This window comes from Zea mays, chromosome 9 (genome assembly GCF_902167145.1).
Source record: "Zea mays cultivar B73 chromosome 9, Zm-B73-REFERENCE-NAM-5.0, whole genome shotgun sequence".
NCBI classification, from domain to species: domain Eukaryota; kingdom Viridiplantae; phylum Streptophyta; class Magnoliopsida; order Poales; family Poaceae; genus Zea; species Zea mays.
The window spans coordinates 139,921,091-139,942,995 of NC_050104.1; the positions used below are offsets into that span (position 1 = coordinate 139,921,091).

General features: G+C 42.4%; 3 protein-coding genes across 6 annotated transcripts; 1 reads left to right on the forward strand and 2 right to left on the reverse strand.

Annotated features, from left to right (window-relative positions):
- The first annotated feature begins 357 nt into the window (after positions 1 to 357).
- On the forward strand, positions 358 to 2,333 carry LOC103639193 (aspartic proteinase nepenthesin-1). The gene has a single exon (XM_008661976.2). It carries the CDS (start codon positions 443 to 445, stop codon positions 1,805 to 1,807), a length of 1,365 nt encoding a protein of 454 aa, XP_008660198.1. The 5' UTR covers positions 358 to 442; the 3' UTR covers positions 1,808 to 2,333.
- Positions 2,334 to 8,163: 5,830 nt separating this feature from the next.
- LOC100304292 (glucose-6-phosphate 1-dehydrogenase) lies at positions 8,164 to 13,591 on the reverse strand. Its single transcript, NM_001361277.1, has 12 exons — positions 13,273 to 13,591; positions 11,849 to 12,062; positions 11,296 to 11,552; positions 11,129 to 11,223; positions 10,656 to 10,770; positions 10,353 to 10,558; positions 10,038 to 10,146; positions 9,914 to 9,954; positions 9,551 to 9,671; positions 9,244 to 9,443; positions 8,697 to 8,897; positions 8,164 to 8,623 (listed from the first exon to the last, which is right to left on the reverse strand). Exons 1-12 carry the CDS (start codon positions 13,342 to 13,344, stop codon positions 8,383 to 8,385), a joined length of 1,872 nt encoding a protein of 623 aa, NP_001348206.1. The 5' UTR covers positions 13,345 to 13,591; the 3' UTR covers positions 8,164 to 8,382.
- Positions 13,592 to 13,777: 186 nt separating this feature from the next.
- Positions 13,778 to 21,411, reverse strand: LOC100217305 (uncharacterized). Of its 4 annotated transcripts, none has more exons than XM_035962133.1 (10): positions 20,942 to 21,390; positions 19,647 to 19,856; positions 17,296 to 17,392; positions 17,060 to 17,146; positions 16,907 to 16,966; positions 16,006 to 16,083; positions 15,863 to 15,914; positions 15,461 to 15,732; positions 14,664 to 14,909; positions 13,778 to 14,484 (listed from the first exon to the last, which is right to left on the reverse strand). In XM_035962133.1, the coding sequence occupies exons 4-10, from the start codon at positions 17,120 to 17,122 to the stop codon at positions 14,338 to 14,340; spliced, it is 918 nt and encodes a 305-aa protein (XP_035818026.1). In that variant the 5' UTR covers positions 17,123 to 17,146; positions 17,296 to 17,392; positions 19,647 to 19,856; positions 20,942 to 21,390; the 3' UTR covers positions 13,778 to 14,337. The 4 variants fall into 4 exon arrangements, with proteins under 4 accessions (XP_035818026.1, XP_008658211.1, XP_035818027.1 ...); NM_001143652.1 differs by having other exon boundaries at positions 14,019 to 14,484; positions 17,318 to 17,392; positions 20,942 to 21,164; XM_008659989.4 differs by lacking the exon at positions 17,296 to 17,392 and having other exon boundaries at positions 20,942 to 21,411.
- Between the last annotated feature and the right edge of the window lie 494 nt (positions 21,412 to 21,905).

The window sequence follows — 21,905 nt, forward strand, 5'->3', positions numbered from 1 at the left end:
TGTTTCACTGCATTAAGGTTCCACCCACTCCCGAGCCTAGACCTGTTCCTCTCCATTTCTGCCTCTGTCCAAGTGGTAGGAAGAATGGTCACGATCTGCGTTCTGCCTTTCTCTTCTATTATTATTATCCTTTCCTTTTCCACGACGACGTACATTTGTTTGACAGAGCATATCGGACGACAGCAGAAAGAACACGTAAACAACACGGTAGCTGGATTTGTGCGCGTGAAAGACCTTACTGTGGGCTGGAAATTGGAATAAGGAAAATTGTACGTATATCGTTGACGATATCCATTTCTTTTCTCTTATATAAGGTTGCAAAACGCAGCTCAAATGGTGCAAGTACAAAATCTTTTATAAACAAAGCTTCCATCTCCGCTCCAAAAAACCAGCAGATAACACACTTGTGCTCGGGGTCGGGGGAGGGGGCCGGCTAGTGCAAATGAAGCAGCTTCAGAAGATGGCTCTCCTACAACTCTTGTTGGAAAATATTGTTCTCTTATTACTGCCGCTGCTCGCTCTGACCTTTTCTTGCTGCGACGCGGCAACCCTGAAGCTGCACGCCCACCACGCGGACGGCGGCCTCAGCCTCAGCCGCCGGGAGCTGCTGCACCGCATGGCCGCGCGCAGCAAGGCCCGCGCCGCGCGGCTGCTCTCGGCCTCGGGGAGCGCCCGCGTAGACCCGGGACCTTACGCCAACGGCGTCCCCGACACGGAGTACCTGGTGCACCTCGCCATCGGCACACCGCCGCAGCCCGCGCAGCTCATCCTCGACACCGGGAGCGACCTCGTCTGGACGCAGTGCCGGCCGTGCCCCGCCACCACCTGCTTCAGCCAGGCGCTCCCATACCTGGACCTGTCCAACTCCTCCACGTTCGGCGTGCTCCCCTGCAACCAGCCCATGTGTGACAACCTCGCCTGGTCGTCTTGCGGCAAGCACAGCTGGGGGAACCAAACCTGTGTCTACGTCTACTCATACGGCGACAGCTCCATAACCACCGGCCACCTCAACGCCGACACCTTCACGTTCGCGGCCGCTGATGGCTCCGGCGGCCAGGTCTCCGTACCCGACCTGGCCTTCGGCTGCGGTCTCTTCAACAACGGGATTTTCGAGTCCAACGAGACCGGCATCGCCGGCTTCGGGCGCGGCGCGCTGTCCCTGCCGTCGCAGCTCAAAGTGGACAACTTCTCCTACTGTTTCACCGACATAACGCGGCCGGAGCCCAGCTCCATCCTGCTCGGCCTTCCGGCCAACCTTTACGGCGACGCCGGCGGCGTAGTGCAGTCCACTCCTCTGGTCCAGAACTTCTCGTCTCTGGAACTATACTACCTGTCACTAAAGGGCATAACCGTCGGCTCGACGAGGCTGCCGATTCCGGAGTCAACGTTCGCGTTGAAGCAGGACGGGACGGGCGGCACGATCATCGACTCTGGCACCGGCATGACAATGCTGCCCCAGGACGTGTACAAGCTTGTGCACGACGCGTTCACTGCTCAGGTGAGGCTGCCCGTGGACAACGCCACGTCGTCGTCGCTCTCGCAGCTCTGCTTCTCGGTGCCGCGGCGAGCTAAACCCGACGTGCCACAGCTGGTGTTGCACTTTGAGGGCGCAACGCTGGCCCTGCCGAGGGAGAACTACATGTTTGAGTTCGAGGACGCAGGCGGCAGCTTCACCTGTCTTGCTATCAACGCCGGAGATGGCCTGACGACCATCATCGGCAACTACCAGCAACAGAACCTCCACGTCCTTTACGACCTGGTGGGCAACATGTTATCCTTTGTTCCTGCTCGGTGCAACAGGCTTTAGAGGAGTAACGGATATAGAATTTCACTACATGGTATGCCACGTTAAAATTTTCGTTATATACACAATAAGGTAAAAAATCCATTTAAAATATTCAATAAAAAACTATCCTGCAAATCGGTATTCAGAGTAAAAACTACCACGTTAAGTTTGACAATTTATATAAATTGTCCTTTCTCTAGTGCAGCCATAAATGAAATGTTTACTTGTATCACTATATTTAGATACATACAACAATTTACGCTAGTCGTAGAAAAGTTTTATGTATTTTTCTTACCTATTTGAACATGTTTTCAAGACCGTGTTGGTTGAAAGTGAATCAATATTTATATTTTTATCTAGCACTATTTACTCAAACTTGAGGATTTTTAAAATCATAAATACAACACAGAAAGTTATCAAAACTGAGGGTTTTTACACTAAAAACCGAAGGTTTTTATGATCGAACCTAGAGTGAATCCATCAGTATATCGTGTGCCATATTTTTCGTATGCATAGTGAAAAAGGAATCCCTTGATTTATGGTATCCATGACCCCAAGGAAAAAACCAAATTACCTAATCCGTTCACATAACTAACTCTCCTAATCAAATCCCTTGATTTATGGTGGCTGCAAGAATGTGGGGATTGTTGATTCGGAGTGAATCAACATTTACACTATATCTAACACTATTTCATACTCAAACTTAAGGATTTTTACGATCATGAATACCAACATCTTTCATGTTGGCTCGATATTTACGCTCGGAACTAAGGGTTTTTATGCCAAAAACTGAAGGTTTTTATGCTAGAACCCGAAGATCCATCCACCATTGTATCGCATGCCAATTTTTACGTCTACCATAATTTTTAGACCTGAAACCAATCAACAAAATGTACCGGCCACAAAATGTGTCCCTTCCATAAAATCATATCTCACACGCGCGCCTGATCAAACCGCCCATAATTTTTGCCACAAAATTGCACCTGCCATAAAAGCGCATCTAGTTTCAGCGAGGTTGGGGGGTTGGGCCCGTATTAGAACTTTTTATCAATTATGATGCATGGTGTAGATTTTTATGCAATTTTCTATATGGATTTATATTTTGTGTGATACTTGTCATCTATTTTTAACGCAAATGCGGCGAAAACGAAAATATCATACAAAATTTGCCCGCATGCAATGAAAACACATACAACATGTTATAATTATCGGATCTACCATAAAAATAGAAACCGTGCATGTAGCTGGTGGGGCAACATGCCCACATGCATGCGCACACCTGGTGTTGGTTGGACGTAGTGCAGGAGGGCAACTGGGGCTTCCTGTAACATTGGAAGCCTTGAACTCCCGATATACCCTCCTAAGAGCACCTAGAGAAGTGGTGAATAGGTGATCCTGCAAAAATCAACTCTAAACAACACAAACTTGGTTTGTAATAAGTGTTAGTGAAAACTAAAACCAAGTTAGAATGAGAAAATAGATAGAGAGAGAACTCTTCTCTTGATTGCTCCTTTAAGATGTGTATTAAACTTAGGAGTAATATTGCAAGAGAGTGGAGAACCCATGAAGATAGTAATCACAATAAGTAAATAGACAAGTGACACAATCAGAATCGACGGGGTGGTTGTGGGGCCCAAAGATGGCCAGGGCGGTGTGCAAGCAAACTTGCACGACCGAAGGCAGCAGCCACGAGCGATGCACAACAAGTGGTGGAGGCCACTAGCAAGGGTGGGAGCGGTGGCTGAGGGCCATTGTGGTAAGGTTACATGCAGGAGAGGAAGGCGTCCGGGAGAAGGATGTGGTGTAGTCATGTTAACGATAACTCCCATCAACCAATCTGACAGCCGATAGAAATTAATTAATTCTCATGGACCTGACAGTGTGGTCGACGGGAGTTACCTTAATTCTCATCGACTTGGCGAAGGCAGATAAGAATTATTTTAGCCGACAAGATTACTCACGATTCTTGTTGTGACTTGCATGGCTTACTATCCAAACTATATAAACAGAAAATGAGATGCCCTTAGCACCAATACACTAAACCATGTCTTTAGCTAACATAGACTAGCAATATAGTCCTTACATGGAAAAACTAAAGACCTATAAGCTAAGAGGCACACTAGAACAAGCAAATCTAGTTGTCACCAAATTAGTTAAGGTAGACACAAGCACTAAGCAGGCCAATCAACATGAATGTAAATGTAAGAGGTAGAAAGGACAAGAAACAACTAACTTTTTCTCTCATTGTATCCAGGTGTTGCCACATCCTCCTAATCTATGTTGAAGCATCCACAAAGGGTTGAGCTCCTTTGAGTCACCAAGGCTCATGCTTCACTAAGACCACTCATTCTCCAATTTGGATTGACTAGTCACTAATCTAAGAACAAAACACTTGTGCCTTCTAGTGAATCTTCTCTAATGGAGGGTGAAAGGATGAAATAATTCAGATCGTTGTCCCTTTGCTCTATGCCTATGATTTGTTGGTCCATCTATGTCTATAATTTGAGGGTCTAATGGCAAATTTTTGAAGCCCCGCTGATAATAATAGCAAAATAGAAAATCTCCTGTGAAATGACTAAGAGTGTAGCCTAGAGGATTGTGAATAAGTGTTTCTAAATATTTATAACTTAAATGCAGAAATTGTTCCATGAGGATTTTCTTGAAAATCCCAAATTAGAGCAAATCATCCCCTCTAGATACGAACACTATGTATATAAAATATATTAAACAATACCAAAAGACAAACACCAGCAACAAAAATGGTTAGAGCAACAAATAACAAAAACAACATAGCGACTGACTCCCTCATGAGTCACGACCTTATGGTCGGGCCTCGCCTCTACGCTCGCTACCGGTGGCTGTTGGGCCCATGCATTGTCGCTCATGGCTATGCCAGCCCTAATACCGCACTGCTCGTGGCCGACTCGGTATCAAGTTGGCGTGACACCAAGTTAACTCATGCCACCCAAGACTGGATATAGTAGAGGGCCACTGGGATGGTGGCTCTAGGCCCCCTAAATCTGGTAGGATTCTTCTCTTGTCTTCCCTATATCGGTACCTTGGTTTTAACTCAATAAAAAAATCCAAAAAAAGTTATGGTTGATATTACAATTACATCGTTGAAAGTAGATTTGAAGAGCTTCAGACATTCAAAAATATATCTGGTTTCTTATTGAGCCCATAAACCTTAAATTCACTAAATGAGGTTGAGTTGAAAAATTGTTGCACTAAGTTTGCAGAAATATTTTGTTTGCCTGGTTCATCTGATGTTGACATAAATGAACTAATATCTGAGATGAGGATTCTGAATTTAAGTTTGCTAGAAACGTCAATGTCTTCTATGCAGATTTTTTTGAGTATATTAAAAAGATAGATTCTTATCCTAAAATATCTATATCTTATCGGATCTTATTTATCATGTCTATGAATGTGGCATCAGTTGAAACAATTTTTTTCAATTTGAAATTGTTGACGAATAATTTAAGATCTATAATGTCTCAAAAACGATTGAACGGTCTATCAATTTTATGTGTTGAGAAGAAATTATTGAATGAGATTGGTACCAACACCATTATTAATGACTTTGCATCAAGAAGTGTTTGAAGAAACTTTTAAGATATTATATAAATAGTTTGATGCATTTTTAATATCAAGTTAGTTTTCGCTGATAAAAATGTATGCATATATAAATATATTAATTAAGTTAAATTATATTTATACATAAGAAGTTTGATATTTGGGCCGAATTTTTTGTATTTTGTCCTTTTGTTGGAAAAAAATTCACGTTTAGACCTTAAAAAATTTTAATGTCATTTTTGGACCCTTTGCTCGGCGCCATAGGCTATGGCGCCGAGGTACGTGCTGCGCTGCCCCAACCCCGACGACGTGGCGCCGACGTGGTACCGAGCTCGGCGCCGAGCTCGAATATATAACTACAAAGCTCTCTAGCTCAGTTGGTAGAGTGTAAGGCTCTTAACCTTGAGGTTGTGGGTTCGGGCCCCATCGTCGCTGATTTTTTTTGTTGTCGAGATTTTTTTGTTTATGCCGCTGATTTGTCCATCAAAATTTATTTTTCATTTAGATTTTTTTTTTGCTTCATACGGTAATACTTAGATTTTTTTTTGCTTCATACGATTTTTTGACTGACGAGCAGGTAGTAGTCTAGGACTAGCTAGGTCTTGGAAGGAAGGGACGGAGCTTCAAACGACGAAAGCAAATATACATATGCTACTACTTCAATCTTTTAGTACCTCTTTAGCTCTTTACTTTACGGTAATACTTGCACCTAAAACCATCCCTAATTTCCTCTCCATACTCCCACGTTAGATCCAGCATCTCACCTATAACACTGCAAATAATACTACCACATATTTTTTATAACAACTATCATGTCAGTAATTATAATAACTACCATCTAATACAGTTAAAAAATTCATAAATTAATCAATGCACTTACGTCTAACATTACCGTCAAGTAAATAATTAGGCAAATAATATTGATACAACCATCTAAATAATTATGTAAACAATACTACCATGTAATCCTAACATCTAAATAGCTATGCATGCTACTAAATTTGTGTCCTTATTAAGATATTGTGAAGCTACTAAATTTGACATGTCATATTTCAACTGCAGTACTATATAGTTAGCGCATATTCTTCTTGTTTCTTTTGACGCGTTCTCTGTCGACGGAATCTGTGCAAAGGACGACAGTCGGTAGTTGAAGACTGAAACATGAAAAATGATCTGAAAACGTCCAAACTAGCTGTGGACTTCGACACCTTCGCATATCCAATCCGTACCCCCAGGATTTTCCCCGTTTTTATTGAGTTATTAGCTACTGCTAGTAGAGGACGCATAAAACAAAGTGACCATTTAACTACTCTCTAGAAAGCAGTTTCTGCGCACAGTGGTACATACACGGAGTGCTCCAATAGATTATGTGCATGGTCCTTGCGTCACGGAGTTTGAATAAACAAAAATAAAAACAAAAAATATCTAGATGAATAAACAAATCAGTCGCAAAAACAAAAAAAATCTAGATGAGAAATAAATTTGACGGACAAATCAGCAACATAAACGAAAAATATGGATAAAAAAACAAATTAGTGACAAAGACAAAAAAACTATTGAACGCTCACCATGGGGCTCGAACCCACAACCTTAAGATTAAAAGCCTTGAGCTCTACCGACTGAGCTAGATGAGTTTTGTCATTATACATCCGAGCTCGGCGCCATAGATCTTGGCGCCGAGCTCGGTGCCACGTCGGCGCCACGTCGTCTGGGTTGTGCCAGCGCAGCACGTACCTCGGCGCCATAGCCTTTGGCGCCGAGATGTGTTACCTCGGCGCCATAGCCTATGGCGCCGAGCAAAGGGTCCAAAAATGACATTAAAATTTTTTAAGGTCTAAACTTGAATTTTTTTCCAACAAAAGGAAAAAATACAAAAAATTCGGATATTTGGGTTCATCTCTAAAATATCAGCTCGATGCCACCGGGCCTGCTGCCTGCACACCCTTCTTCCTTGCAAGCATACGCTAACCCGCTCATCACACGTGGATAGGAGTGGTAATAAACTTTAAATTGTATACTATAATCATTGTGTTCTATTTCTATTCATTTTTAAAACAAAATTTATTAATAGCTTTAACGAATCATAAAAATTTATTTGGATCGTGATCCATTGGTATATCTCCATCCATTCTTTTTCCAAGAACGAGCTGAACCCGAATCTACGTGGTATATTCCATAGTAGGATGATCCCTATCTCTGATCGATTCTTAAGCAAACACTATGCTCAAGCAAGTTTAATAATATAGCCAACTATTGGCTATAAAGTTTATTATAGTCAATCTTTTAGTCTATTCATATAATGGTCAGCTCTTAACTATTAATACAGGACCAACTTATTTCTCTCAGAGTTTCTTGGTTCACTTTTTTTTTCCCTCCATCTCAGCCTACTTAGGCCCTGTTCGGTTGTTTAGGATTAGAGCCCCGGATTGATTCCTAGCCGGATTACTTCTCTAATTTATATAGATTTTGATGAGCTGGATTAAATCCTGGCTTATTCCGGTACAACCGAACGGGCCCTTAAGGACTTCTCTTATTATACTTGCTCTAAAGTGAAATATCCTATCTCGGACCATCCTATCCCCAAACCAAACAAAGCCTGACCCCTACCGTTTTGCGTACGGATTGACCTCTTCTGCTTTCATTTTGATATTATATAGGAAGTTATAATGTAAGTCCAAAAGTACGTATGATCCGATTGCCGCCATCTTTTCATTGCCATTTTCCAAACACTGCCATACTTGTGGCAAACGAGATGCTAAACGCACAAGACATGGGGCCTCGGCTTGTCGCAAGCATATTTTCTTTTCTCCTTTTTTTCTTTTTCCAACTTGAATCAACAGTGCTACAGTCTACAGGACAGGAAAGAAACCATGTTTGCATATCTCCTTGAAAGGCATGTCTCCTTGAAAGTCCTTGATCAGGCCGATTACAGAAGGCATATTGTACATCTGACTGCGATACAACGACAAAAATTGGTAATGAATCTCGTTGCGCATCGAGAATCTTTGCCATGTATCGACTCACCAGTCGTCATCCCATCGCACCCCATGTTTAGCAGCGAGATGGTAAGCATTGATAGGCCCTCTGTCCCCAGCCTCGTAGAGCTCAGGAACTACTCTGTTCTGATCTATCTCATGGATTATCGGAGTGAGCACATTCCATGCGGCAGCCAGTTCGTCGCTGCGCATGAATAAATGACTATCTCCATCTAGCACGTCCAGTAGAAGATGTTCATACGAATCTGGTACCTCGGTGTTGTACCTACACATCAAAGTTCATGGTTTAATGACAGTTCTATGGATAAATCATAAGGCGATCCAAGAGATCTCCATACCTATCCCGGTAAAGCAGGTTCAGTTCTGAAGCATCCAGCTGGAGCCCAAGCCCTGGGACCTTGTTGTTGACTTTCAACAGGATTGCTTCTTCAGGTTGATCGCGTAGAACCAGCTCGTTTGTGTCGAGATCTATGTCATGGCCAAAGCGTTCACGGTAGATATTACCAGGGACATGGCGAAACTGAATTCGAATTTCTGCTCTGAAGGAAATCAATGATTGGACTACTTCAGTTATGCTTGATCGATTTGTCAGACGGTAGTTTTTTTCTATAAAAACTGGTAATATTCTTTCATAAAAATGTGGCAACCTTGCAAAGGCTATCAACAAAGTGATCAGAACAGGGTGCACTACTGAAACATTTGATAGAACAGCATGCTATCTGCATATGAATCGATTCCTGATTCTACCTTTTGAGATGTTAGGTTATAGAAATGCAATAAGATCATAACAGCACAGCGCGACAATTAGTCAATGAGGTGGCTGAATTCAGAAATTAAACTATTAGGACATTTCCTGATAAAAGTTATGAAACTCATTTAACGTACCTATTCGTCATAAGTCCCATGCCTGTCCTGATAAAAAATGGTACCCCATCCCAGCGTGCATTGTCAATGTACATAGCAGCAGCAAAATAGGTTGGTATCATGGATTTTGTGTATCTGTCAACTTTACCAGACATATCTTTAAGTTGACCAAGAACAACATCATCAAGGTTCACTTTCCGAATTGATCTGAGAACCTTCACCTGCATAAGTGGTAGTTCTTATGATCCTGTATCAAAGCCAGCGCTTTCTAACTTCCATCTAGCACAGTAGTGCCGATTTCCTATGTTAAAAAATTATACCACCTTACCTTTTCATCTCGGATATCCTCTCCATCAAGACTTACAGGTGGTTCCATAGCAAATAGAGCTATTGTTTGAAGAATGTGGCTGTGAACTATGTCACGGATTATCCCATAATTTCCAAAGTACCTGCAAGGGCATATGGTTTTGAACTAAATGATCCAGAATTAGAATGCCGAAACATGAATCGGTTTTCAATAAAGAGAACCAAGATAAGAGATAATTTCAAAGGTTAAACAGAAGAGACTATTGTAAAGTTCAAACAAACCTAATAATGACCTACTCACGCAGAGTTAGCCTAGAGTTTGTGATAACATGTATGGTTTTATAACATTCAATGCTGTTAAGGCAATTCAATAGGATTAACTCACCTCCCTTGTATTTCATTTGATGTTTCTTCAGAAAAAATGACCTGACACAATTCACACACATTACTACATGATTCATGTATATACAAGATAATAAAGCATGTGCAAAATGACTTTTGAAGTGTACCTGCACATTCCGTATGTAAGTTCGACTCCACAAAGGTTCAAACACCAAGTTAGAAAATCTCAAGACAGTAAGATTTTCGATCAGATCCTTCCCCAGAAGGTGGTCAATCCTATGGGATAAAAATGTCAAGCTTCGTAATTGAACAATCCAAAAAAGGGAAAACCAGCTAAGGTTGGAAGGAATGTGAATGGGTGTCTAGCTCAATTGGTTAGATGGCCTCATTAGCACTCAAGTCCTGGGTTTGACTCCCCGTGGGACCAAATTTTATGTTGGAGTTAAGGTTGAAAGGATTAAACATTAAAGGTGGAATAGTACCTGTAAATTTGCTTCTCCTCAAACCTTGACAGCATAGATTGTGTTACCCGCAGTGAGGACAAACCAGTAAAGCCAAATGGTTTCTCGATAATTATTCTATTCCAGCCTTGCTTAGTTTGGGCACCGTCAGCCAGTGGCAATGCTACATCAAGGAGTGCCTCTTGTGGAACAGCAAGGTAGAATATTCTGTTTGCAGCACCAATGCCCTGTGAAACAAAAATGGGTGTGATGGAACTTAATGAATGGGATTTCTATTTCAAGTACCCCAAAAGATTCAGAAACAGTTATGAGATCAAATTTTACCTCTATTTGTGACATCCTAGAATTTAATCTAACCATCCCTTCTTGGTTGTCATGTCCGGCATCTACATAATACGTCTTTTTGAGGAACTCAATTAGCTTGTCATCACAATTTTCACTGCATTCACAATAAACATCAGAACACATTCTTCTTAGTTTGGTAAAGCCTTTTTTTCTACGACAGTAAAACTATTTTTAAAATGACAGAAAAACTATGTTAGTGCATGCACCAAAAACTTTGGAAGAAGCGAAGTGGTGTCAAGCACCAACCTAAACAACAGATCGTTTGGTCTAAAACCATGCTGTGCAGCTTATTAAAGGCATCATAAGAATGGGTTGGCTATAATAATTATTTATATTAATCTCAAAGCTATAAAGGAAATAGTATAGATACTAAATGTGGTGCTATTTTTTTATTTTGTCAATGCAACTGCCATCACAATAATTATCATATGGAAAGTTGCCAAATAACATACTGGTGATCCACCCGGCAGGTCAAATTGGCTTCAATTATAGATCTTAAGCCCTCATCTGTCAATTTCTTCCTAGAATACCCAAATATACCAACATTCTGCAGCATAAAAATGAAAATGAAAGGTGTGACATGAAAATGACAGTAGCAGAAGTTATTCTATGTTCATACCCGAGGAAGAAAACCACTGTAATACAGAGCAAATAATGCTGGAAAAACTTTAGTTCTTGCCAGCTCACCAGTAGCTCCAATTACAGCAATGCAAAGAGATGGTTCATTGTTAGAGCGTCTTTTGGACACAGCAGACTCTTCCTTTTGAACATGAGAACTGATTTCAGAGATGATGTGTCCCGGAACCACTGGTTTTTCCTGAACAGTTGAACTATCCAAAGTATCAGAGCTTGTGTTGGCCATTTCACCTCCAGAATCTGCATAAAGGGGAAACAGTCAGGGCAACATGAAAGCATAAAGACAAAAATTGCCAAGAAGTTTGCAGTAAAAAGTAGTTGTAAGATAATATGACGAAGAAAGTTTCTCTTGAGCATTTTTTTGCTTATAATGCTAATGCAAATTGAATGTAACTATCAAAAGTATGAAGCAATCCAGTGTCAGCAGCACTGACGAAATCATAAGGCATTAAGACAATAATGACAACTGTGATAAGCACATCTGCACATGCAAAGTAACGGACTCAAGACAACGGATTTCCCAATAGAGTGACAACCATAAGCAAGATGCATGTTCCAATGACTTCTCTTTTCAGTCAGAGATGCAGCCTCCAAGCAATCTGGAACGTTATCATTCCCTCGAGCATCTAGATTTCTTTGAAGTTGCCATCCGTGATGCCTTTTCAATGCCTTGCGGAGTTTCAGCTTTGCAGCAATCCAGCACCTCAATCCACAAGCTTGCGTTCTGAAACTTGGAGCAGGTCTTGCAACCTATGTAAAGAAGCATCAAGTAGAAAGATCAATAGATGAATATAGCAATGTGTAACTACCAAATAATGTAAGCTAAGAAACTCCATCCCGTCATCAATGCCTAATAAATCGGATGTGATAAATTTGTCTGTCAGCCACCGAATGCAAAGCAATTTTTGCAAGACTTCAATTGGCCAATGGTGGGGAAAGGGAGACAAGTTTTTTATTCATGTACTGCACAACGTAAACAAACATAGCATTCAAACCAACAAACAATCTGCCCCTGTGTAATGGATTGACTATTGATGCAACAACAATTCCATCAACCAAGCGTGTGCGGTTCATATCAAACCAGCACACCTTTTTATGTGTACCACATTTCTCGAATATCCAAACAGGAGCATGTTGATACGTCACACGTTCAATTCAATGTGGCCTAGGGCTGAAAAAAAGCTTGAGGTTCGCGAGCCGGCTCGAGCTCGGCTTAGAGCGACTTGCGAGCCGAGCCAGGCCAGGTTTTCAAGCTCGTTGGTCCAACGAGTCGAGCCAAGAGCCGAGCCCGTCGTTCCGGCTTGCGAGCCGGCTTGCTGGCTATACAAAATTAATCAACCAATATAATAATGATAGATATTAGATAATTTTATAGCTATCTGACTCATTCCTTAGCCTTTGACGATGAATATAAGACAATTTATAATTTAGATTACTTATAGTGTTAAATGATAATTATAATTTTCATATTTATATACTATTAAGTCATTATATAATGCAATTTTATTTATTAGGGTGCAGCTCGTAAGCCATACTTCGAGCCAAGACTCCTTCAGCTCGTTGAGTGGGCGAGCTGCCCTAATGCGGCCCCCCAACACACACACACACCACCTCCGGCACCGGGGAGGGAAGGAAATAAAACAGCATCATATGGAACCCGTGGCGAAAACGCGATCATGGATGATGCTATAAACTTGCGTTGCAGAGCCAAGAAGGGCAGAAAGGTTCACTAGGATCACAAGCTGGCACTGGCAAAGCAAAGCCTCGCCATCCCACTCCGTGAATCTGCAACGGGCACGTATTGCTCCAGAACGCTACCGCACCAGCGGCATGCGAATTGGTTGATGCATTTCATCGAGCAAGCTAAGCGCGCAGCGCCGGAAGGAAAGAAAACCAGCACTTCTGCATCCTAGCACCGACCAGGGATACAGCACCACAGCCGCTCGTGGCGAGTACTCACCGGGGTTAAGCGCGAGGTCGCCAACGAGAACGGCGCCGGAGCTGCGGACGCCGACGCGGCGAGCCCTGGCATCTTCGGCGCTGTTCGACTGCTTGGTGCTGCGGTACTTGCTGACTTGGCTGCTCCCTCCGTCAGATCGCCTCGACCAATACTGGGAACCAGGAAGTGAAGAAGACTTAATTGCTCATGGCAGCTCGTGACGGGGAAAATGGATAGCGACAGTGTAGCGAGGCTGGGGCCGCCGTCGAAGTTGAACCGCTGTAGCTTTACATTACACGTCGACGACGTCGTGTATAGAGCAATTGATGGAATTCTTGGCTAACCGCCAGGAGCCCAGGATGCTTTACCAGAATTTGATGGAAAATACCGGAATTCCCCAGGAATCGAAAGCATATGCACTTCTTCGATGCGTTAGAAAAAGTTCGAATTTTGCCTAGATAACTTGTGAAAGAAATGTTTACAGAATCCTCAGTCAAAATGTGTACTAAATTTTAATGTCACAGAATTCATCCTAAAAAATGCATAGCAAATGTTACCATCATAACCGTAGCACGTTCAATTCAATGTATCACTGTTTACAGAGTAGAGCTTAATATGAGACTTGCTAGAGATAGTCCAGGGAGCTCCTAGAAGCACAATCCCCGATAGCCTCTGGTGAATCCCTACATCTCTCCTGAATCTTTCTTTGTTCTATATACCCCAAAAAAGGCACTTACAACCGAATATTCAAAGCAACATAACAATCTATAACAATCTTCTGCTGCTCGTTTCCAACCAATATAGATTCTGGATATCCTTCCAGGCTTCCAGCACTTATGTACTTCTATTTTTATTGCTAATACAATTGTACAATATGCCAATAACAAATTCATGATAACTTACAAGTTAATCCAAGCTTTTCCCTAAATTGTACAACACTGGAGCACAATATGAGACCAGAAGATGTTAATACAACTTGTACAGAGAGGACTGATCCTCCAGTCATCTGCAAATGCTTTGCGAGTTTGCAGCCAGCAGTCCCACATTCACAGATCAGTTCATCGAGTGACCCCAACGGGGGTGATGTTACTCTCGTGGCCTAGCAAGCCAAAGAGAACTCAGTGCGCGCAAACGTGAAAAGTAGTCATGGATTGCAAGAAGCGCACGAGCAGCTTGTCGGATTGTCAGGATACGTTGCATCTGATGTAAGGTCTGCTGTCGTAGATTGTCAGCCTAACGATAATAGAACACCAAAAGTCTTCAGAGCTAGGAACACCAAGAGCTACATACATATATTTCTTAAAAGTAGAGAAAATGTATCGAATCAAATGACATGATCTCCCTATGACAGTCAACAACAGAAACAACAAAACTAAATGTTTGCCAGGGTTGGAGGTATCTGAAAAGTTTACCTGGCGAAGGAAATTCTCGAGTGTGCCAAGTTTTCCCATGGCCATAGCCATTTGACCCATATAGTTTGCCACGTTTCCAGAAGATCCTGATGGACCAAGGGACCCAGCCAGCGTTTCTGCCAAGGACTGCTGCAATGCTTCCATTCCTTGTGACAATGCATCCTCAGCCTGCTGAGAAGATTGCTGCAGATTGGACAGCCCCATCAATTGCTGCTCAGTTAGAGGCTCAAGCTGATTCACAAGGAGCTGCAATTTTACAAAAGTGTAAGGAATAGTTCATCTTGAAGCAGAAACATCCATTGAATGGTACGGATTATAAAATAAAATAAAAATTCACGCCCTACTAAGGAAAATACTCCTGCAATAGGCTATAAATGTAAGTTGTTTTGGGCATCTACACAGCACTCTTGTCAAGGAAAATATATTACAGTTACAAACTGGTAAAAGCCATTGGATGTGACAACAGCATGCAGGACCTTAAGATTCATGTCATCATGTCATTGGTACATTGGGGGATACCTTGTAAATTACAGTCCTGACATCTGTAATGATATTGAATAATACCAAAAAGAAGTGGACAACTGGACATTATGGAAGTAGTTGCACTGATATATAGGTGATAACAGCCCTTACAAATTGGTGGTGGTGGTGATGTGTGTGTGTTGCGGTGGTGATGTGTGTGTGCGTTGAGGTGGTGATTATGGTGTGTGGGGTGTCAGTCATTTTGAGGCAGGTACCAAGACTATTTGAAATCAAAGGTGGTTTCATATAACTTGATCTATATCATATGCATGCACCTTTAGAAGCTCAGACGAACGGAAACCCCCAAGCCACAAGAAGCACCTTTCAGCAGATGTTTTCCACATGCCTGAAAGTATATGGAACACATCAGCCTTTGCAGCAATGCCCTTCAGCCTGAATATCTCGTCATAATGTGCCATTATCCCATCGACTATAAGACGGAGGTCACTATCACTTGCATGAGCATTTACTGCAGTCCTCAGCTCATTTATCTGCTTATTTTGTTCCTCTTGCCATCGAGAATATTCTAAATCGAAGGTCATAGCTCCTGCAGAGATGAGCTTACTTCGTCAGCTATAATCCTTTGAAGCACTTGAGCATTACAATGATGTAAGGTTGCAAAAAGCAATTACAGAAAGGATGTGTGGGGGTGTGCATGAGAGAGAGAGAAATTTTACCATTTCCACTCATAGTATGAGTTTGATCTCCAGAACTAGAAATGAAGATTCCCTACAATTAATATCCAAGCAATAAAATTAAAAGAACCATTTGAGACCTGTCAGCAAAAAAAGTGTCCCCAGTATCAACCAAATAAACACACCTGCTGTCGAGCTTTCTGGAGTTCTTGCTCCAGGCTTGCAAGTTTTAGCTTACTGCTCTCTAGCTGTTGCACATATGCCTTTGAAAACAATAAATATTAGAAAGGGCTTTTAGCAAATAAATAAACCTGAAAGTGAACAAAGAAAAACTATTGGACACACTTCAATCTACATAATCCGAACTTCCGAAGTTCTAAATCATACACACTTGCAGGCTATCCAAGTAACTGCATCACCATACAGTACTATCTCCCTGATGCACGAAATCAAACTTATACATACTACACAATCACAAACCATGGGATGACAGGAATTGACACTGACTTGGGCTCACATCTCTCTACATAACACATTACCACCCAGCATCTGTGTTGTGTGCATTTGTAGAAAAAACCAATATGGACTTCTCTTTTTTTCCTTGAACGGACAGGAGAGCTCTGTATCATTATATTAAAGGCAGAGTTCTTATTTTCCACAAAGTTACTTAAGTTATTCTTAGACGCAGAGTTGTTTTTCGTAGAAGCTCATGAAAATGTGAAAGCATATAAATAGTGGTAAAATAAATGTGGTATCACATACGGCGCACGTAAATTGGTACAATTTAGGCGATTTCAAAAATTAGACTTATATAGGTGTCAACGTTCAAGAGTTAATGTATCAATCTGATGAAACCTAATTATTTGCCTAATTTTGTAAGGTGAACATTAGGGTATGTAGTTGACAGGGACAGATTAAAGCTCAAGTAGAATGGACCATGGTTTGCTTCACCCCTGATGACAACTAGGCAGATAAACCTCAGTCCTGATTCACACTAGTGCACATACATGCATGCATCAGGGAGTGACACACTGCACCAAAAATGTAGGAATAGATCCCAGGTGTACACAGTCATGCTAATAATACCTTTTTCCTCAGCCGGCTTTTTCTTGCTGCCTCACGATTTTGGGCAAGCCGTCGTAAAACCTAAAGAATACCAAATGCATCATCTAGATACCATCATTGTGAAATGGTAACAAACACTAAAGAGTACAGAGAGATAGGAGACAAAATTAATACCTTCTGGTCCATAGGTTTGTCAGATCTGTCAGACCGGTCAGATGAATTAGAAGCCGGGACCATGGCTCCACTCTGTCCGTTTTCTAACTGCACAGGCCAGTTAAGATAAGTTGCAGAAATTCATTGTTTATGCATGAAACTATAACGTAAAGGAAAAATAGCATGAAATGGTATATAGATGGTCGTTTTTTTAATTGGAATACATAGATCATAGATGAGTGGAATAAGTAACATACAATAACATCACAATGACATTACCACTTTACATGCATCTCTCCAAGACCTGTACCATTAGATGTCCCACAGAGAGAAGTTGAAATTTCGTAAAATAATCTGACACAAGTAACTAAAATTAGGAGATTGTCCATTGTACCTCCAAAGGCCCCAAGGCCAAAATCAAAATTTTCTATCAACTAGTAATCAATTTTCTTCACAGAATTCAAACGTAAAATAGGCAAGGATGTGCTTAGTGTGAACAAAAGTTGCAACATCATTTAATGCTTGCAAACTCAAAAGCAAATCTAACAAATTTGGAGCTACATGCAAACAACTTGTTGCCAAACCATAATACAAGATCAGTAACAGATGAAACAGATAAAAAGCAAGAACAGGAAGAAGGAAAATACAAGAAAAATAACTTGTTTCCTATGGATTTAGACCATCTCAAATCACCAAGTGGCTTATAGGGGTTAATCCATCCATACAACATCCTTATTGTCATGGGGCGGCAGCCCAGGGCATGGAGGCCCATAGGGATAGGCTCAGGGTTAGGATTAGTTGATAAAGATTAGATTAGATAAGATTGAGTTAGTTACTTGGGATTAGATTATATAAGATTGAGTTAGTTACTTGGGGGCCAAGTCTTTCTATCTATGTAAGGATGGGTTGTACCTCCTCAAGGGGGATCAATCAATGAAGAATTAGTCCCAGATCTCTCTAATACTCTAGTCCCACCCACCCCCAAGCCAACTCCGTCCGGCTATCTTCCTGGCGCTGTTTATCCCGTTATGAACTAGGATTCATAACATCTTGTATCATGAGTCAAGGATCCTTTACTGTGACTTCTGCTGCGGACGATGTACGTACTTGGCGTGAGGAGCTCGCTCGTGCCAGGGCAAATCTGGAGCAGGCCCGATCTGCTATCCTCCAGTTCCGTGATCTACTTGCGGCAAAGGTGGAGTCTGACCGCCGATCAGCGGCGACAACACGACTGCACGTGGCTTCCTGGTGCGGGGGTCCAGTGCGGCAAGTTGCGGCAGCGACGCGGCTGCAGGCAGCGGCTTGCTGTCTTCAGGCTGCGGCACGTGGAGTCAAGCACGGCAAGCGGCAGCGCGGCTGCAGGCATTGGCTTGTCGTCTTCAGGCTGCGGCACGTGGCTTCCTAGCGCGGCGTCAAGCACGGCAAGCGGCGGCGCGGCTGCAGGCTACAGTTCGTTGTTCCCTGGCACAGCGACTTGCATCGATATTGCGTGTCCAACAACACGCGACACATAGGGCGGCAAGGCCTTCAGCAGGGTTGGCCGATCCTGCACTCCAGCTCACCGTCCTGATCCATAGCCATGTGGACAGCAAGAATACGCCTGTTTGGGTGGCTGTCTCCACTGGAAGTCTGGAACTCGCGGTAGCTCAGGCCGTAGGACTGGTGAGCTGCCACGTCCGTGCCTTTGCAGCCTGGACGAGGTTGTTCCCATGGCATCCAGGGGGCCAACCTTGGCATATGTTAGGTTCTTTATTTTATTTGCAAATAAATTAAAATCGAGATGTAAAAGGCTTGTAGTTAGGGTTGCACTTTCACATGCATATCAAGTTAGACAGCAAGGCTGTTACCATGCACCCCATTACAGCTCGAGGACGAGCTGTCTTCAAAGGGTGGGGGAATGTAATGGGGCGGCAGCCTAGGACATGGAGGCCCATAGGGATAGGCTCAGGGTTAAGATTAGTGGATAAAGTTTAGATTAGATAAAATTGAGTTAGTTACTTGGGATTAGATTAGATTAGATAAGATTAAGTTAGTTACTTGGGGGCCAAGTCTTCCTATCTATATAAGGATGGGTTGTACCTCCTTAAGGGGGAATCAATCAATGAAGAAGAATTAGTCGCGGATCTCTCTAATAATCTAGCCCCCCCCCCCCCCCCCCCCAAGCCAACTCCACCCGGCTATCTTCCCCACGTTGTTTATCCCGTTATGAACTAGGATTCATAACACTTACTTTAGTCAAAGTTTCATTTATAGAGATTAATAATATTCAAGTGTTCATACTTTAAGGCACTTCAAGTGAAACTTCCCACTTCATGAGACCAATAACACAGATTGCCAAATTTAAAGGCTGATATCTAATCTGTATCTATTTCGTTTGACGTGAGAGCGCAATGTTCTGAAAATGATTAAACAGACATGGCAAAAAAAGTTATGTGCATCAGAGAACATGAGCTCAACACATCATTTATTGGACTTCGCATCCTATTAGACTACTAGAAAGATCAGAGTCAAGGCACAGTACCAACATTATGCTATCATCCCCTAACAGTTCACGAATGATCAATCATAAAGAACACAACATATAACAGATGGAGAAAAGAGGGGCTACCCTTTGATTCTTATCATCCATGTCTACAACAGTCGAGGTGTCAGTCCTCGAACTAGCATCTGCCATGCCGAGTGCTCGCCAGCTCCTAAGAATGAGACAACAAATTGCTTTGTTGTCTCTTTTTCACTTTCCTTATGATAGGCTGACAAGCCAGCCTGCAGTTAGCACAACCCACAATCCAGTGATCCACCCACTGGACAGAGAAGCAACCTATCCATTACAAGAAACAAATTTCCAGGTACATCAGCAGCATAATAAATGATATAAAGGTACAGATGGCAAAAATGATAGTCCATCTAAGCACTGGTGTATTGCTAACTTTATCAAAAACAGCAAATGGTCAGAGTTAACTGCATGTTCCCATCCTGGAAAGATTAAGAAAATGCATCTAGCTGCAGTTAACTGAGAATCATGGTGGTGACACCTTCCCAAATGCCACCTCCTGTCAATAGCATCTTGTAATTCCAAAGAGGCAAAGACAATAGGTACAGCACCACATCATGTGGACGCATGGCATGCAAAACAACAACAATGTTTTTTTAGTTTCAAACGTTAATTACTAGGCATAGTCCTAAATTTCCCAGCTCATGCGATTATGCCCCAGCTTGCTGAAAGCAAAGGACATCCTAAAAAATCATAACCACGAGTTCAATCATCGATGAGTATAGCTACAGTAAATTTGGCAATAAGTCAATAACCCATTCACTCACACAAGAAATATACAAGATCAGAAAGTGCTAATAAATTAGAGGAAGCACATAGAATACAGGTGATCAAGAGAACAAGGGTCTGAGGGAGGAGCTCAGGCAGCTCATGCAGGTTCGAAGGAGGTAGCCTGGAAGCCGACAGAGCAGCTTTCATTAATTCAGCTCGTAACGGGAAGCCGAAGTGATGAGACACCTCCCAAATGATATTGCCTTATAGTAGCGCCAAGCTCTCCAAAGCAAGTACGAAACGAGGACAACAGGGCAACACAGTGACACAGGGCAGGGGACGACTCGGATGTGGGGTATGGGGTTTGAATTCCAAATTTCTCCGTATTTCAGAAAAATAAATGCCCGCGCACCTCGGCTACCACGAATCGTTGTGTTGTGTAAACTGATATTGATCTTTCGCTATGGAGTAGAAGAACCTAATCGAACCGTGCATGGATAGATTATCACGCTAGGCTGCTACTGCTCTCAGACAACAAATCAGTAACAAACTGAACACTCGGAATCGGAATCCTTCCCTACAGCAAACAAAAGAAGCTCCTAAGAGTTAAAAGAATCAACCCAGCAGCTAGGGTTACTTACCGAGATGAAGAAATCGAACCAGGTCCGGATGGATCTCCACTCCGCGCAAGTCCACTGCCAGCAGAGGAGGGCGAGGAGCAGGTGAGCAAGTGCTCTCTACGAGAGACGACTTTCGGAGCGAAGGGCCTGGCTTAGTTTATCTGGTCGCCGGCGGTTAGGTCGCCGATGACGAGGCACCAAAAGCTGTGATGGGGTGAAGCAAAGCAAGTTCTAGGCAGGGAAGGGATGGAATTAAGGCAGAAATCAGCGAAGACGAGTAGCAAAGAGTAGGAAGAGCTGGAAGAAGGCTGCACGGGGATTTCTCCCGCACAGTGGATCGGGAAAGCCGCCACCGCTCCGTGACATCACACCGTGGACTCACACGCGATGGTGGGGGAAGGAAAGCCGCTGCAGGCTGCAGCAGCAGAGCACGTCTCCTCGCCTTCCTCGTTTGCTGGTTTCACAAAAACAATTTCTGTCGTCTCTGGTTTGACGCAACAATTTTTCCCATCTCAGCGTCTGTGTACCACCAGTCCACCACGTGGCAAAGAAAAACCAAGTATAAACTGTAGACCATCTCCTTCGTAAATCCACATTTTTAATCTTATTTTATGCAACCTATGTTCTCAAATATTCATGGTATGTTAGTTTATTTTTAAACTAAACCGCGACAAATAAAAATAAATGAGGGAGTATACAGTAGGAAAAAAGCCTCTCAGCATCTTTTAGAGCCTCTGGCATAGCTTAGATCATCTTCAACAACAAATCTTATATTTGAGTCCTCAAAATTAAAGTAGAACCTGATTTAAAGTGTTTAGGAAACAAAAACGTTTGCGGCTTCATCTAGAGAAAGAATACAACAATCATAATGCTTTCAACTTAAGGTTTAAGGTTGAGAAAGGGCATTGCATAACTGAAAAGGCTACCATACCAAAGATACAACCTCTAGAAAGCCATCAATCTTGGGCCAAAAAGCTTCAAAATG